At 40.2% G+C, this 17,280-nt stretch overlaps 1 protein-coding gene across 1 annotated transcript; it reads right to left on the minus strand.

Moving 5' to 3' along the window:
* Nucleotides 1-371: 371 nt before the first annotated feature.
* LOC139115592 (MFS-type transporter SLC18B1-like) lies at nt 372-16,733 on the minus strand. Its single transcript, XM_070677834.1, has 14 exons — nt 16,604-16,733; nt 10,297-10,557; nt 9,759-9,854; nt 9,159-9,232; nt 8,636-8,783; nt 7,722-7,790; nt 7,429-7,519; nt 6,575-6,708; nt 5,455-5,553; nt 4,283-4,374; nt 3,612-3,707; nt 2,314-2,388; nt 1,840-1,983; nt 372-1,019 (listed from the first exon to the last, which is right to left on the minus strand). The coding sequence occupies exons 2-14, from the start codon at nt 10,552-10,554 to the stop codon at nt 932-934; spliced, it is 1,464 nt and encodes a 487-aa protein (XP_070533935.1). The 5' UTR covers nt 10,555-10,557; nt 16,604-16,733; the 3' UTR covers nt 372-931.
* Between the last annotated feature and the right edge of the window lie 547 nt (nt 16,734-17,280).

Here is a 17,280-nt window from a genome sequence, read left to right on the forward strand (position 1 = left end):
CTCTCTACAATACTTTAATGTACATGGAATGAGAAATCGATGTAACTATTGGCCAGGCAACGCCTCGATCCCAAGCAGAAAGACTAAAGACTCAAATAATATCACTGAAGTCAGTATGTAAACTGCATCACAGAGTGATTCATAATTATACAGCAGCTCACATGAAGCCCTGGAACGTTGCCGTATAGGAATCCCTACAGCAAACTCGACGAACGAGCTATCAAGAGCTCTACCTCGATTTGCCGCATATCCGACTGTCACATATAACAATCTCCAGCATTTTCACAACGGTACAACTCCTCCCTGAAATGGCTACTGGCGTTTAATAAATTATTACAGCATCTCGAAGACCGTAATTAAAACAGGGACCATTATCTTATACTTCTCTTTTTTAATAATATTCGTTGCAAATGCAATGAATGTGTAATGATTGTACGCAATACAATAGCTATGAAAAGCACTTTACTGTTCCTGATTTGAAACTTTCCGACGAGTAACGACAATGATCTCTCTCTCTCTCTCTCTCTCTCTCTCTCTCTCTCTCTCTCTCTCTCTCTCTCTCTCTCTCTCTCTCTCCCCCCCCCCACCAGTAACATTTCAGCTTTAGAACGATAAGGTACTTAACGATTTGTCAAAAACATCGAAATTGCCAAAACAACTTCCAGATTCTTCACCAGATCAGTGTTCAAAACGAGAACGCCGCCATTCAAATATAGACAAAGCAAAGCAAGGTGACGTGTAATGAATTTAAGCTTACAGCGGCATCATAACTTTTTACACCCAGACAACATGACTGATTTTCTTCTCTGAGGAAGAGTTCAGTCACGCAAAAAGATTCGCGCATGACATCTGTGGCGGTTGTGAAGCCTTGGACTCAGAGCGAAAGTCACATATTGCATCGCGAGAAGTAAACGGAGTCCCGGGGCTGGTGTCATGAAATCAGTGGCCTCCTCTCATTGTCATATCCGTTCTGAATGCTGCTATTCGCCAGTTTTTGTCTTGAAGGAGGGGCTCGCCTTCTGCAAACAGACGAAGAGTGCAATGAATTATGACATATTCATAACAACAAAAATATCCGGGACGGCATTTTTCGGAATAGAAATTGTCTCTTTAGATATAGTTTTCGCCATTTTGATCTGAATTTCAAACAACATTTTCGTATTTGTCTTCTACAGTAGGTCGAAATACAAAAAGCTGCCTGAAAATAAAATACGTTGTGTGTATACTTGTGCGTACAGTATGCAATGTCAGTCTACGTATGAACTCTGCCGGACTAAAATTCGGTTGAAATTTACACTTTGGACCTCTTATATTACAATGTAAGGTAGAATGCGCCTTGGGGACAGATATTCGTACTCTCAAACTTTTACTATAATTATTTGTTCAACCACTGTGGCACTCATGTGAAACTTATGGAGTAAAAAAAAAATTACTGGCTTATTTTTGTGAAAATGGAAAATTGATTTTCCCCCTATAAAGTCAACTCGGGCATGACGGCCATTTTGAATGTCCAGTGTCGGTAAGCTTAAATACTGGGTAATTTCTTTCTGTAGTACCAAAGTTTGCAAGTTTATACCTCTGAATGTTATTTCTGGATTTCTTAAAGGAATCGTGTAAAGTTTCCTTGAGGAACGCCTTGGCGAAAGTTGAAGTCTTTAAATTTCGAGGTGCCAACTGTTTTATATCTTTTCGCTGAAGTGATTGTAAAAGGTAAGCGATTGAACACAACATTCACTATTTAATCCATTGGGATATGAAAAAAAGCCCTTTCGATGTTTCTTTCCTCCTCTGCCTCACATAAGTCCTTCAAAGAGGATTCTGAGTAAACGTTTCACTTACTGCCCTCCGCATCTGTATTCCCATAAACAGAAGACGATCAGAATTAGCGCCACCACGGCGTACATGGCGGAGAATAGGGTTGCCGTGCGATCAAAACCTATGTTGCTCGCCAATGCGCTTCCAACGGTAGGACCTAGAAAATTACTGGATCACAAATATGTGAAAATACAGAATATTTGTCAAACAAAGTTAATGTTGCGTAATCATTGGACGAAAATAAATATTCGATAGCATTTACAATTTAAACGAGTTGAACAAGTTTAGGGTAATTGAATGGGGGTGAGAGAAATGTAAAGATCTACTTTGTTCCTTGTATTTTTACATCAGAAAATGGTCAATTTTTACACGAAAACGTTAAATAGATATTCACTGTAATTTTTCAGTAGCACAAATATTCTCGTTACACTAAAATATCATATTTCGTCTCTGCGCTATCATCTCAAAATGGCGAATTTCAATTTACAGAAACCTTACCCTAACGAAAACAGTCCTGAGAAGAGGCCGGAAATAATACCGTATGTGCCTAGATTCTCTTCCATACCGTACCACCTGGCGTGACAAAAGTATAACAATTTAAAGGTAGCCTCGTTCATGACTATTTGTCTATTCAACCCAGTTACTGTTAATGGGTAAGAGGATAATGAAAGGTCAATGGCGGGACCCTCTAATCATGAATAAATATCAAGATCCACGTTGTAAACGCCTTTTTTAGGAACAAGTTACATATCTGTAGCCTAATGTTCAATGATACATGGCTATACCATAGTGCATGCAATGTCACAATGGAGGCGGGATTTTGCGTACACAGATTGCTTTAATGATAAAGACATCGTGTGGCCGGTGACAAACAGCCACTGTATGTTACGCTTACCAAATGTACAGTATCGCTTGACTACACTAGCCCAAAGTCTGCAGGCTGACAAATATCGAACCACAGTAAATTGTAGGAATAGACATCAGCAGATTCAGGTGCAGCCAACGGAGCTATTCATCGAAAAAGCTATTCCAGGAGCAATATTTGAGGGAGGGGAAATTGTAATTTTGCTTGGGCAGGGGACATATTTTTAGATGGCAGGGGAGCAAATTTTAGTTTTTTTGTCGGGCAGGGCAGATATCGGTTGGTTGTCCCGGGGAGAGGCTTTGCGAAAAACGAGGAGACGGGGAGCTTCTTTTATAAAACGGGTTAGGGGAAGTTGGCCATGGTGTTTCATGGTAGCTTCATGTCTGCAGGGGAAATGGAATGACCAATTTTTTGGGGGAATTTTTTGCAGGGTAGGGAAAATCGGCAAGTTTTTTCGCCACAGGGCAGGGGAGCTTCAAAAATTGACAGTGGGGAGGGGGAAAAGGCAAAAATAAGTGGGGAGAGGGTAAAATGAAGTTTGAGTGCGGGAGGGCAAGTCGAAAAGTTTTCAGTGGGAGGGCAAATTATGAATAGCTAATTAATTACCCTCATGACTTAAAATTAGTCAGTTCACATTACTTGTCATGCACAATATATCTTATCATAGTAAGGACCCCTTTAAAAGTGCATTGTTCGTTGGCTGCACCTGTAGATTGTCGCGATGCTGGTGATCGTAAAATGCAGCAATATACTTAAGCAGACTGTTGAGTAGATTGTGAGGTGAACGTGTAACACATGACTACCGCGTACGTCCGAGAAAAGTCGAGCGACTGGTGGGCTAGTCTACGGCTTGACTTATACGGGACAAATTGTTAGCAATTAGTGCTGACTACGTCTATGACCACTGTCTATTCAACAGTAATGATCTCACCTTGCAGAGGACACCATCTCATTAAAAGTTGGTAGGACTGACGCCGCCAACGACAGGCCTAGCAACACCAGCGACACGGCCACCACTGCGAGAGAACTGAAAATAGAATTTAGAAACATTCTGTAATTGTCATATTTCCACTTTATTCTTCTTTACAAACTTTGTGTCGCCAAAGTGCGTTGAAATACAGACCTTACCAACACAATGTATCGTATTGTTGACACATGAATTCTGGTCCGGACCAGAATCAATCGTCAGTAATGATCATTGCACAGTACCCATACTATGTTAACATGCTGAACCGCGGTCTGGGCACTTGGCGTCATTTTCAGAATAGAGCAAGAATCTCTACTTTGGAGACAGAAAAAATGAAAAGCAAAATACGTGAAAAACACCTGCAAAGGAGCTTTTCATAAACGAATGTTTCTGCTGTATGATGTTATAAACATCCCAAAACGCCACAAATGAATGCTCTACAATCGAATATAAATAAGTTACAACTCTGCAGATTATAGATGTGGAATCGTGTGATCGTCAGTAGATAACGTGTTCTTTTCAATTGTAACGTTTCACTGATATGTCATAAGAATTAAAACAGAACACAAACGATTTTTACCATCGGAGAAATATTCGAAACAGCGCGGTAATTCTGCCTCAATGTGTTAACCTACCTGTCCATGTTAAAGAAGGGAGATGGTCCAACATACAGATAGCCGGCCACACTTGCTAAGTTCCCGACGATCATAAGTACTTTGGGAATATTCTGTGAAAAATCAATTGTGGACAACATAATTATTTGTTTGTGCTAGTTTTACAAGCCTATAATAAGAATTGCAATATCTGTATACATCGTCGTTAACGTCATAATATGGTATCGATACCATGTCATGCGTGATTCAATTTACGATTTTTTATTGGCCAGTTCAGACTGTGCCCTATGGAATGAGTCCTCTTTGTCTGAATTTAAAGGAAGGGTATTTTCGCATATGGGACCCATACGACGGATTTTGCTATGCAAAGCATATTGCAATATCCTTTGTGCATATCCAAAATTTTGAAATGGCGGCTATTCCGAAACTGGAAACCATGGCCCAAGCAGCTTCATATGAACAAAGGGACGCAACCAAAGTTTATTTGACAAAGTCTTGCAGTGATTGGAAAGCTACTGGTGAACTGTGAAGATGCATCAAATGCTAAATTTGCTCGACATTCATCGCCAATCTTTGGGAAGAGGTGAGCTAAACAACAAGAAAGTCGCGCAGACATTGGACGACCCCTCCTTTTGACCTGTCTACCAACTTGAATGAGCGTGGCTGTTTTTGCAGATTTTGGTCCTCATACCGTGATTTTGCTGCATCTTTTTGTGTCGCAGACTTATTCTCTCCGTCTCATATTGCATAATCATCTGTGACTTCCGTATGCACATCATAAACCGCCGTATAGACTCGGAGAATGTAATCGAATTCGTCACTTAAATACGATTTTGCCACCTAAGTGAGTCATTAAAGTCTCAGGCGCTCGACGATATTTTCAATATGGCCGACTTGTATAGGTAAAACATTTAAGATTACAGAAGTCAAAGTAATAGTTTAGGTTATAAAGGAATTCCATACAAGATATGCCTAGATTTAAAGATGCACGAGATTCAAATTTCAAAAAACAGAAGAATCTTTTGCATTTGTATTTATAAAATCACCATATAAAACTCTTTCTGGGGTGAGAAGTTTTCTTTTTAACGACAATGCATTTCAATATGCGGTTTGACCCCTTAGCACGAGACAGAAGCTGTTTAAGATGGCGAGAATTGGAAGCCAAAACCTTTGAGAAAAATATAGCTTCTTACGTATTTATCTGTCAGCCAGCCCCAGAAGAAGGCTGACACAGCGTAAGCGCCGGAATTCACCAGGAACATCAAGCCAACTTGGGTTGAAGTCAAATTAAACTGCAAAAAATTGTAAAGTTACAGAATGAGGTTAGAGAATACGGTAACCTTAGATTTCATTCTTCTAGGGGTGAACAATCCTGTAGAGGTAATTGACCGTCTTTATTGGAATGACAGGCTCTGCTTTCGCAGCATCGGTTTATACTTTGACCTTGAGATTAAATCCGAAAAACACAGCAAAGAAAATTTCCGATATCTGGCCATAGTCGTTGTTTAATACCGATGATGGCAATTCAATGAATTAAGATTTGATGTTTTACGAAAATTAAGTATGAATATGCATGAAGGAAACTAAGATTATTGCTCCAACGGATCACTGTATACCAAAAATTTATCGTAGAAGAAGGATGATTTCCATTTAATTAATTCTAGCAAGAAGAAAGACAGAATTAAACACAATTGAAATATGGGCATCGAGCTAAACAGCTTGAAATGTAAGGATACTAGGAAGAGTGGAATTGATGTGATAGGATTTAAAGTGGAATCTTCAAGGGGCAGAATCTTACACGATCTTCAAAGGAATAAAATGATTAAAACCACATTAAGCGTCAATGTCAACAACGACTAATATGAGAACCAGAGATTGGAGAATGTCTCTTTAAATTAAAGGGAAACAGTCGTCGGAACTGCGCCTGTGCGAGTTTCTTGTTTACAAACAATCTATTTCGTGCACGATATCTAGATATACATCATCAACATAGTTGCGATATTTAAATTATACGATGTAGATTATGGCAGAAATGCTTTAACTTTCATCAATCACCATCGTACCTTGGATAAAGTGTTTACATTGGTCGCATGGGTCCCATACGACCTTTGAGAGCAGTTCCGACGACTGTATCCCTTTAAAGCTTCCATATGGGTCGGAGCCTTCATGCACTTTAATAACCTGGGAACTAGACAGACCCCATCCTTCCCTTCATACTCTGTGGCTGTAATCTCAAGGAATCAGACTTGACGAGAATAGGTGTCCATTGGTATCATTATCGCCAACGGTACTCATTACTAGTCTATAAAATACCTGAGAGAGGTGATCCGCAAGAGTAGGATCCAAAAACCCAATGCCCATGAATCCGGCCAATACACAGATTGACGTCACAATCACCGATGGTATCTTCAGTAGCTCAATCAAAGAAGCAGTCTTCTTGCATTCCTCTGACAAGAAAAAAAAATCAAATGTGAATGGCTTAAGGTAGAATGAGCCCCAAACTTTTACAGTTCTTCTGATCTACCACTTGTGAGGGCTCATTTTAAAGCTCTTGGAGTAAGAAATATTTTCATCGTCTTAGTTTATCGAAAATCGAAAATTTTATTTTTTCTCCATAGTGTTAACATAGGGATGGCGGCCATTTTGAATTTCAAATATCAGTAAACGTTAGGTAATTTGTTTCTCTAACACCAACATTTGCAACGGTAACACTCGATTTATTGTTACGATTATGGCTGAAAGTTCCATTTAGGAAAGTTTGAGCAAAGTTAAGTCTTTTACTTTCTAGGCGCATAGTACTCTAAGGAGGCTTGAAAAACAGCAAAAGCGAGACGTCCCACAAAAGGAGTAACATTTTTAACGATACTGCTGCTCGAGTAGTTCTGAGTTAACCGTGGTATTCGCGTCTCCTCGGCCAAATGATCTAATTTACCGGATACCTCTGACGACTACGTGTGGTCGTCATGGAGATTTTACCAATATCGATTCAACCGCAGACCCTATGTTTCAACAAGGTCAAAATGGATTAACAATTGTTGAAATAACTTGCTGACACCGGGATCGGGTATTCACACTCGAACAAACAGGATATTTAGATTGTTTCAGTGAAAGGAGACTTTAAATAATGCATTATCTTTTTTAGCTTCCTAAAAATTGTTGCTACCAACCTTTCTCGTCCGGTACAATGAAGTAGTTGACAGCGACGATAGCGACACAAAAGGACCCCCATACAATGAATGGCAATGAATAACCGCCCACCTGCAACAAACAAGTGTACAAATGAAGTTTACAAAATCAATATCGTGCTCGTTGACTGTAGCACATCTCAGTAAATCTACCTTCCCAGGAAAATCTTTCATTTACTATGTATTTAAAATTTTCTTGTTGTCGATACGAGACCATTATAACTAAACGTTCTCAAAGTTTTAACCTACGGGTGACAAGACCACAAAATTCTTACCTGGTATAGTGCGCCACCTACCGGAGGTCCAATCATAAGTCCCAAGCCACAAAATATTTCGGCTGCCCCCTGTAAACACGTTCAGTAACAAAATTCATAATGAATAAACTTATAGACGCTTTGGCACTCTACAATGTTAAAATCGCTGATTGTAAACAATATCAACGGAAATTCTACAGTATGAATGTGGCACCACCGATTAATTGATAAGTAAAAGAGCACCATTGACGGCAAAGGGGTGGAAGAGAAAATATTTTGTCAATGTTTTCCAACAGCCCATATAACGATAGCGGAAATTTCATTTTGAAACATCCATGATAGTCAACTTTTGCTGTCATTTATCATTCCCATGATTTTACAGACAACATCATAGTGTTCACAAGCACAAATTGTTTATGATCGTCAGTCGTTGAAAGAGCTGTTTCATTGGATAATCTCACAAAACTGGTTTACGAAATAATTGTCTTCTGTCACATTCAGTGATTTATCGGGTTTTTTTTTTGCATTGAGCAAAATGTTTGAGGTTCCTTCACGGTACTCTAGAATTTTCAAGGCCCAATCCTTGAAAAACAAGAGTTGTTCCGTCCACCCCCTCCCTCTCTGCCCCCTCCCTCGGTAATTGTGCTCATTCAGTAAGATAAAAACCGTCCTATAGCACATGATTCTTTTAGTCTACCGAGTATGGGAAGTTGAAGAAGCTTTAGTTTATCTAGAGTAACATTTGATTTTAGTGAAAGCAATTATAAGTCGGAATTAATCGTAATGATAGATATACTGTAAAAATGGAGATTAATAAGTCGCCGTCATGAGTTTGAGTATGAGTAACATTATATTCTGAGAATTTCTCACAGCCTTTGTCTCATAAACAGGGGTGATTTGATGATTAAAACACGAAATCGGGGTTCTCTACTCACAAATGCCGTGGCAATATTGTGTCGGAAAGTTGAAGCAAGAATGGCATAGGCTCCCGTTGAACTGGCCGCCGCACCGACAGCCTCCAAGATTCGAGTGGCGAAACAAAACCCAATAAACATCGCTCCGGGCTCAAGGCGATCTAAGAAACTATTTGAGAGAAAATGAATTTTTACTGTGTGTCTCACCAATTTCCTCCGGTACACTAGATGTTGTGAACAACACGACTGCAGCAAAATACCATAGACAGTGGAGCGGACGACCAGCTTTATATGAAAATACTTATGACGGGAAGGACAGGACACCTTTATCAGGACGACTGAAGATTCGTGGACACACCTTTGGTTTCAAGCTAAAATGAATTCATTCTTAGGGGGCTCTGACGGGGATTGATGGTATGAATGTGCTCCCTTTGTTACTAACAATTCAAACAAAATTATTTTGCGCAAACAAATCTTGCCCCTTCACCACAGTACGCCATTTTGAAATCGGAAATTAGATACAAAGCAACTTATTTAAACTCACCCGAATATTATGCAGGTACATCCACCAGTAAATGATCCGGCTAAGAATATGAACTTGGCTCCAAGGACGGGTATCTGATCGGGGAAATCGAAACGACCAAATCAAAAACTTGTTTAGGTCACAAGCATTCAATACAGCCGACACCATGAAACACAGCCAACACTATGAAACACAGCCATACCATGAAACTTCCACCGTGTGGAAGAGTATCAATTAAAGTAAAAAATACATGAATATTTGAAGTTATTGTTCCGGCCCTCTCTACAAAGCCTTATCTATAAAGTTCTTTTTTTTCTGAAGAAGAGAAGGATTTGTAAAAATCCTTTGACAAATTACAAAGGTTGTCAGTTTAGAGACATTGATTCCCAACAAATCATGCCAGTAAAAATATGCAATGACATTTTTCTGAATATTGTACAGCATGTACTAGATTTCAAACTGTGATACCGATAGAGAAAAGAAAACTACACAACATTGATTTTAACACTTGTTCGATCAGCAGACCGGAGAAGCAATACACTGTGTCTCAGATTGTAGCCGCTGTACAGGTGTGTTACCTTTCATTGTCAAGTTCACTTTGACATGATGGACGAAACCTACCAATTTTCCAAAAACTGGCGACAGTAAAAACATGGTCAAGGAGTAACAGCCGAACACCAGACCAACTTGCGTAGGACTGGCACCCATTTTTGTCGCCTGCAGACGAATCAAAGACAAACGACAAAAATCAACGGTTTTGAAATAGTGCACAGCACATCGCAAAAGCAGAACGTGCCGGCGTTCTCGTTTCAGGGTCGATGGTTTAGCTAACTCCACAGTGTAGCGTGGAGGATCTGTGCATTTTGAATGTAGGCATACAACCTTTGTGAAATGGCACAGGAAGCGGGAAAAAAGAATAGACGAAAGGTAAAGTTTAAGGAGAAGCGGGAACCTTCATTTTTAAAGGCACCCTTCTCAATCCCTGGTTCTCGCATTAGCAAATGTGTCAACAGCCCATTAACAGTTTGTCATTCTTTTGTTTTCCATTGAATATTTTATCGAGGAAATAATATTTATATTAGATAAGTCTGATAATTGAGTGGGGCAACAGGCGACATGCAAACGCTTATACAATTGCATCGTACAAAAAGTCACTTACTAGAGTCGGGAAAAATGGCGCCAATACGCTATACATGAGAAAGTCTGCTAAATTGGCTAGACACATGCTAAACAGTATGAGGTACTCTCTCTTTGTATAAGAACGTTTCTCTTCTGCACTCTGGTCCCGGTAATCTGCAAATGAATGCTGCCATTCGGCTGATTGTCTTAGACTCGTTGATAATGATGCTCTCAAATCTGCTATATCATGGCTGGACAGGGATACACGAGTCGATGACCGCCTTATTCGACCTTCCATCTCCTGAAAATATAACGTTAGCAACACTTAAACGACGCTATCCGTAACAACTGATGGCCAATGAAAAGTCTGTTTGCTCAATCACCCTGTAGGAACCTATACTATAATATTTCTCTGTTTGTTAGATTGGGGAAGGATCATACGTTCTTTTGGAAGGGATCGTCAGAATATGGGATCACGTAGTTCTGTGAAACCATATTTATGAATTTTTTGACAATTTATTTTCCATCCCTTCGGGTTTTAGTCTGCAATTCTCTTTTTAAAGAGCCAGCATGGCTAAAAGTGATTTCTAAACAATGGGTTTTCTTGATCCATGGATATATGACCTCAGGGATCTAAAGGTCAAGATCTATGATACCTGTTTGAATGCCAAGTAACGCCGCCTGGAAGAGTCCGGCCAGAGACCCTTTCAACACGTGAAAATCACGGGTGACCAGCTAATTTGATATGCATTTATTCATGGTTTGCCGTGACGTGTTCAGTTTGGATGAAAATAAGCAAATCAGAAGCTGTCACTCATGTGAGTGCCTTTTTTTATTATGGTGACCATAGACAGTAGTTTCTACTGTCTATGTGATGTCAAAAGGAGAAAAGTGTCAGTGACAAGCATAGTGAAACAATAGATGGCCAAGTAGTTCGTTGCCAAGTAGTTCGTTGTTCCATAGACAGTTACCCCCCCCCCCCCCCGGTCTATTCCGGGTTGTTCACACCTATTGCAGCCTCATCAGCTGGATCTGCGGGAGGTTGATTAATCTTGTCATGAGCACCTTGTCCATGTCTGATTTGCCTTAGCAAACAAGTGTCAACACGCACATAACACACAACTTTCCGACGATCACACCACATATCCAATTTATAAAGTGCTGAAAAAAATGCCAGGCACACAACAAATATACGGCTATGAGTTTGGTCGACTGATCCGCTGTAGTAAATCACACGATAGTCTCATGTAAAAAAACACATTGGTTACAAGACAAACATGATGAGAGTAGCTTTCCACCTTTGCGACGACCTATTTTCAAACGTGAATTTTGCCATCAAGATGTGTACTTTTACCCAAGTATTATATATCACCTAAAAGCTATTTCTATGAATTTTTTGTTTTATCGAGAAAATTAGTGTGCGATGAATTTTTTTGAAGATCTTAGTGAAAGTGTAAAGAAAATGGGTGGTCTCACGTAAAAAAGTTTAAGTCTGAGCGGATAGGGGCTATTGTTTAGGTGTTAACGGGCAATTGGTCTTCAGAATACTGGCTACAAAACCGTGTCTCAGATTTTTGAAAAAGGCCTTAGTTTTTTCACATCGTTGAGTCAAAGTTTATCCACCGATTAGTCTTACAATGCCGCCTAATTAAGCAGCAATAACTCGACTTTAAAAATCTTCATAAAAAACTGAGACACGATTTTGGAGACAACCTACTCGACAAACGTCTGTGAAAATCTGGTGAACTTCGTTCACGCGTTCTCGAGTTAAACTCTTTTGAACGTGCTGCAATGTGACAAAATGCCGAACTGAGAAAAAGGCGATTTAGTAAATTGGTTCGGGTTTTTCCTTTTGAATGGCAATAAACAATGTACTCAACCGACAAAACACTAAAACCAGATAGTGAAATCAAAGTGTTCAACTTCAACAGTATATTCACTCATTGAAATCAGTGTCAACGGTCGAAATGAGGCTAGTAAAATGGGTGAATTTGGGAGCGTTGTACTCTTTTTAGAGCGCAATCTACACAGTAGCTGATGAGTAAATAAACTTGGGGAGTGCCAGGGAAGGGATTATGCATAATCTGTTGACTGATTAGTTGTAAGGTTTAAATAGAGTATTAACTGTTCGACCTAACTGTCGGAACTGCTACGGCATCTCGATGCCGTCTACACGAGCGCTTGGACTAATTACCTCCATGACAAGCGTACACTGTAGTGTAAGTTTATGGCAGCATTCGATTCGACCTCGGAAACGACTCACGGCTGCGGAATGAAAGCGAGCCCGATGAGTGATATAGAGAAAAGAATATTGGCTGACAACAAAAATATCTGCGTTTGTATGTGGATGTACATTTGCGGTGATGTGATCATGGAGATAAAAAGAACAGCTCCATGCTGTGATCCATTACGGTTAGAGTAACGAGGATTCTAGTAAGCAGCCATTTTTTAGATCTTCACGCGCCTTGAAAACCGATTAACACTAATCAAACTACGAGAATTTCTGAGACAATAGTTCGTCCTCACTCTGTACAGCATTTCTGTGGGTGAAGACCGTTTCTGGAGTCATTTATGCTAAGATGAGCCAATCGCCTGTCGGCGGCATAAGTCAAAGGAGAGAAGTTGAGAAAACATGAACATAGAGAAAAGTACGTAATTTCATCAAGCGCAAGTTGCATGCCATAGACCGCTCGTCAAGCGTCATACGTCACAGATAGATAACTCTCTGCTGTCGTTCGTATCCAACATGAGTACCATCGATTCCAGGCGAATATGATATCAGACCCGTCTTCATTACATGTAAATTTCAGGATTAGGATGGTGTTTTGCACTGTATTCAAGTAGTTAGCCCGTAAGCGTCTCATTCAATGGTTTACCGACCAATGATGACATGTTGATGAAAACTCAGGGCGATTACGTTATTACGTTGTGACGGTCAAATTCATATTGAAATTTGTCTTCGGTCCTGCAGCATTTTGGCTACTGCCATGATAACTGATAACAATGTTGTCGTGTCCATTCCCATAAAATCATTTGATTCACATTCGTCCGGTGTACGATGAACATTTGTTAGTCGACGTATTACCTTGTCAAGGTCGGTAACGAAATGGGACAAGGAAAAACGGGACCGCGGGATTGAAACGACTTCGACATTTCAGTTCACTGCCGTTGTGCCAAAACGTCTGCAAACCAAAGCAGCTATTGTTTTGTGGCGCGTGATTTCTGCATTGCTACGTATTTTGCCTTGGGAAAATTTCCTGTCGATGTCTTGAAGCCCATTCAATTTGTTTCCACCTTGTATTTTCTAATCCCAAGTAGTTCAAGAGCCGCGGTTTCTGATATTTCATTTTTATTCATAAATTGTTCAACTCACTCAGTATTCTCATCGAACGGACAATGTCGGGTTTCTAGACCTTTTGGCGCAAAGTCGTTTCGGCCGCACAATTTCCGACGCCAAGACGTTTAGGCAACGCGACCAAAGACGTTTCGGCACTACCTGGTGGGGGAACTCGTGCCAAATGTTACAAATCAAAACACTGAGAAGTATAGTGTCAGCATTCACATGCTTTAAAGTTTGTGAGAACATGGTGAAAAACCGTGAGGAAAGAGTTTCATATCATTTTCGATAGCAATAGCCGCCGACACTGTCAAAGTTTGAAAAGCGGCGCCTAAACGGCACTGTAAAAGTCATACTGGTCAGAACGCAAAGGTCACTCTTATGAATATGACTGGTCTGTCAGTTACTTATAAGTTTGAAGGGAAAAAAAAAACAAATCGTAATGGGGGTGTCGAAATGTCTTGGGGCGAAAAGAAGCCGAAACTTCGGCCGAAAGAGGCGAATGTTGCTTGAATGTTGAAGATGTGAAGGGTGTCTGTTGCGGTATTCAAGTGTTCCCGCTGTTACTGAGGCCGCCAGTGGAACGTACCATTTATGTATACGGGACAGCCTCTTCAAAGATGTTTAACATTACGAAACTTATCCACCACTCCTGGTGCTTTTACAAAAGCACAAAAATGTCCCAGATAAAACATTTAGTGTGTGGGCCATTTTTGTAATCTGAAATTGTACCGTCAACAATGTCATATAAGTCTGACCTTGTCCGATTGTGTCGATAAATTATGATCTTTTGGGAGCGGCCACCCCTATGAGAAAAACGGTAAGACCCACCTTTCGCCAGGTACACTCTATGGTCTTGACCCACGCAGTGAACGGTAGGTGTTAATGGGATTTTCACAGCGGATGTTGTCTAAGTGCATGTGAATACTGTGACGCTACTTGCTTAGCGTAATCCCTTGTCAATCAAGACTTAACGGTAGTCTCAAATGCCAAAATGTACACCTGTGCCTCTCGTACATTTTTATTCCAAAATTTCACCCAAAAACAGGAACTTCACGACCAAGATATTCTACACACAAGGAAGATCAATATTATAGGAATACTTTTCAGGGATAAAAGAAAAATCGTGTTTTTATCTCAAAATACCAAAACAAAGGCAGAAAGCTACCTTAATACACCCTTAAAAACCGACACCACATTTCGTGGGTGCCGACTTTTTTGTCACTGCTGCCTCTGCTACCTCCATGCTCTTTCTGAGCCACTGACACTCCCTTGCTTTATGCATGGACAGTCCATGCATTGTGATGCATGGAGGTAAGTGTACTTTCAAAAGATGATACGAGCGCCGATCCAGATCAGGATACTTTTCTTCTAGCGCTGGGGGGAAGAGAAAATCATAATGACAATGACAAACTACTCTGAAATATAGTTTTGCTCCAATACACTGTCCTGAAACCAATCTTATAAGATTCGCTATGAACCTACCACGTGTTTACGTGCACGGTGCAACGATGGCGATATATAGAAGCAAAGGAGGAGTCACACCCCAAAGTAGTTTCCTAGTCTAAGAGAAGTTGGTGTGTACTTTTTTATTCCCACACCCTTCTTTCCGACAAACACGGCTCTGGTTACGCCAGGTCAACAGCAAGTGAAATTTCAACGACCCTTCACATTTCACACAAAGGGAGATGTCCTTGACAGGAGACAAACATGAGGCGACGGAAGAGACATTGGAATCGTGTTTTGTTGACCTTGACATTGGGCGAAAGTGATGCGGTGATGTGATTTTACATGATTCTTATGTTTCCTATATCCTAGTATGAGATTACAACGCCAGATACGCTTTCATACTGCAAAACGCTTTCCGTCCCTTGTTCCAATCTGCATGGGTTTTATCGGGAGCACACGCCTGAAAGAAAGGTGTGTCTTGAAGTAATGCAGGCGCAGAACAGGAAACAAGGGTTTTCGATGCGGGCGATTACTTGAAACAAACCTTGTATTTACTTTGCAAACAAAGATAGTAGCCCTCATTTCCCAGCATAGAGAGTACAAAATACCATACAAATTTGACAAGAAGTTATTTGTTGATTCATTTGAACATTGTCAATGTACTCTAAACGTCCTTCAAACTGTGGCAGTAGAGTCATCCGATATACGGGTTCTATCCGGGACCTCCGTGACCTGGCAAGGCAATCAACAACACGGTGACGCACGTCGATAAACAACCGAAACAGTGTGCTACGGTGAAGAGGTAGAGATCGGGCTACATGGAGTCCTTGACCAGACTAATCCGTTGATATTTTCACATGAAAAAAAAAACAGACTGCAAAAACAACCTCGACAAACAACGAACTTGATGTATTCATTACCCATCTGTCCGTTCATTCACTAGCGCTGTTCCTTCAGATACCGTAGAACGACCTTGCTCAAGCAATGGGACAGTGTGTTGACGAACTGACTCGAGCGCGTTATTTATGAGTTAGGGGAAAGAAAAGAATCGAGATAACATTGTTTTTTTCGTTGCTTCAACACATGGTCTGATCATGGAGCTAGCTTCATGACTATTGACGTGTAGACATCATTTATAATCCAATGTTCAAGAAGGCCGTAGCTTGCGATGGAGCGATATTTTAAAGGATACTGTATATTTCCATGGAGGTAGTAGCTACCTCCATGATATTTCCATATTCTTATCCCAAGCAAAAGGATAGGCAATGCCGTGTTTCATGGGATTGGATGTTGTTAGAACCATAGCAGTTGTAAAGATGTCGTGATCAGTGCGTATAGTGCAGGTACGAAGTTCTGCACTGCAATTGAGTATTGTCTGTACCAAGCTGACCTATAAAGGTGCATAGGATAAGCCGCTCAGCGCTGTAAACAAACCGCAACAAGACTGACAAGATGAAAACTTTCCCGTGGACTCTCGGAGAGAAAGACGATTGACGGTTGTTTTGCGTCAAGAATGTAAACTTTTGATAAAATCAACAAAACATGGACGAGATCTACTTACGTTGATGTCCCAAGCTTGTTAAGTTGGAATTAGCTGAGCACGTCGAACCGTCAGTGACACTGTGTACACCGAATTGCCTCTGCCACTTGCGTGTTTGCCGCACGCATGGGACGAGACTCAATGAAATGCGTATGCAAAATCGACCTTTGCACCTTGCAGGGCTTACAGCTTGGCAATTTCCGGCCTAATGTCGCGTGGTAGAGTATTATGCGAATGACCAGTTTGAGGACAGCTCGACATTGAACATATATATAAACGATATCAGATATATATATATATTATATATATATATATATATATATATATATATAATATATATATATATATATATATATCAATCTCATCCAGTTGAGAGATATATATATATATATATATATATATATATATATATATATATATATATATATATATATATATATATATATATCATCCAGTTGCGAGATAAGAAATGTAGATGGCAATGATCACTATTTTCAGGTATTCTCGGTAAGCACCCAGTCGTATTGAATACTATCAGCTGTATCGTGTGCTATCATTCTCAAAAGTATACATTTTTCAACGGTCCCTCCATTTTTCACCACATCTTGACCTGTGGCCCGACAATGCCGTGCGTTAAAATACCAGATAGGTGTCGGATACTGCCGATTAAACGTCTAGGTTTTTAAAACTATGATTTT

The sequence above is a fragment of the Ptychodera flava genome, chromosome 17, assembly GCF_041260155.1.
Source record: "Ptychodera flava strain L36383 chromosome 17, AS_Pfla_20210202, whole genome shotgun sequence".
Lineage (NCBI taxonomy): Eukaryota > Metazoa > Hemichordata > Enteropneusta > Ptychoderidae > Ptychodera > Ptychodera flava.

Bases quoted from the DNA above. Each gene is read 5' to 3' on its own strand.
- LOC139115592 (XM_070677834.1), bottom strand. From the start codon at position 10,554: ATGGAAGGTCGAATAAGGCGGTCATCGACTCGTGTATCCCTGTCCAGC. The intron at 7,520-7,721 runs GTAAGAATTTTG...TGTTTGTTGCAG, and splicing joins TAGGTGGCGCACTATACCAG to GTGGGCGGTTATTCATTGCC. The intron at 1,020-1,839 runs GTAAGTGAAACG...GTCTGTTTGCAG, and splicing joins GAATACAGATGCGGAGGGCA to AAGGCGAGCCCCTCCTTCAA.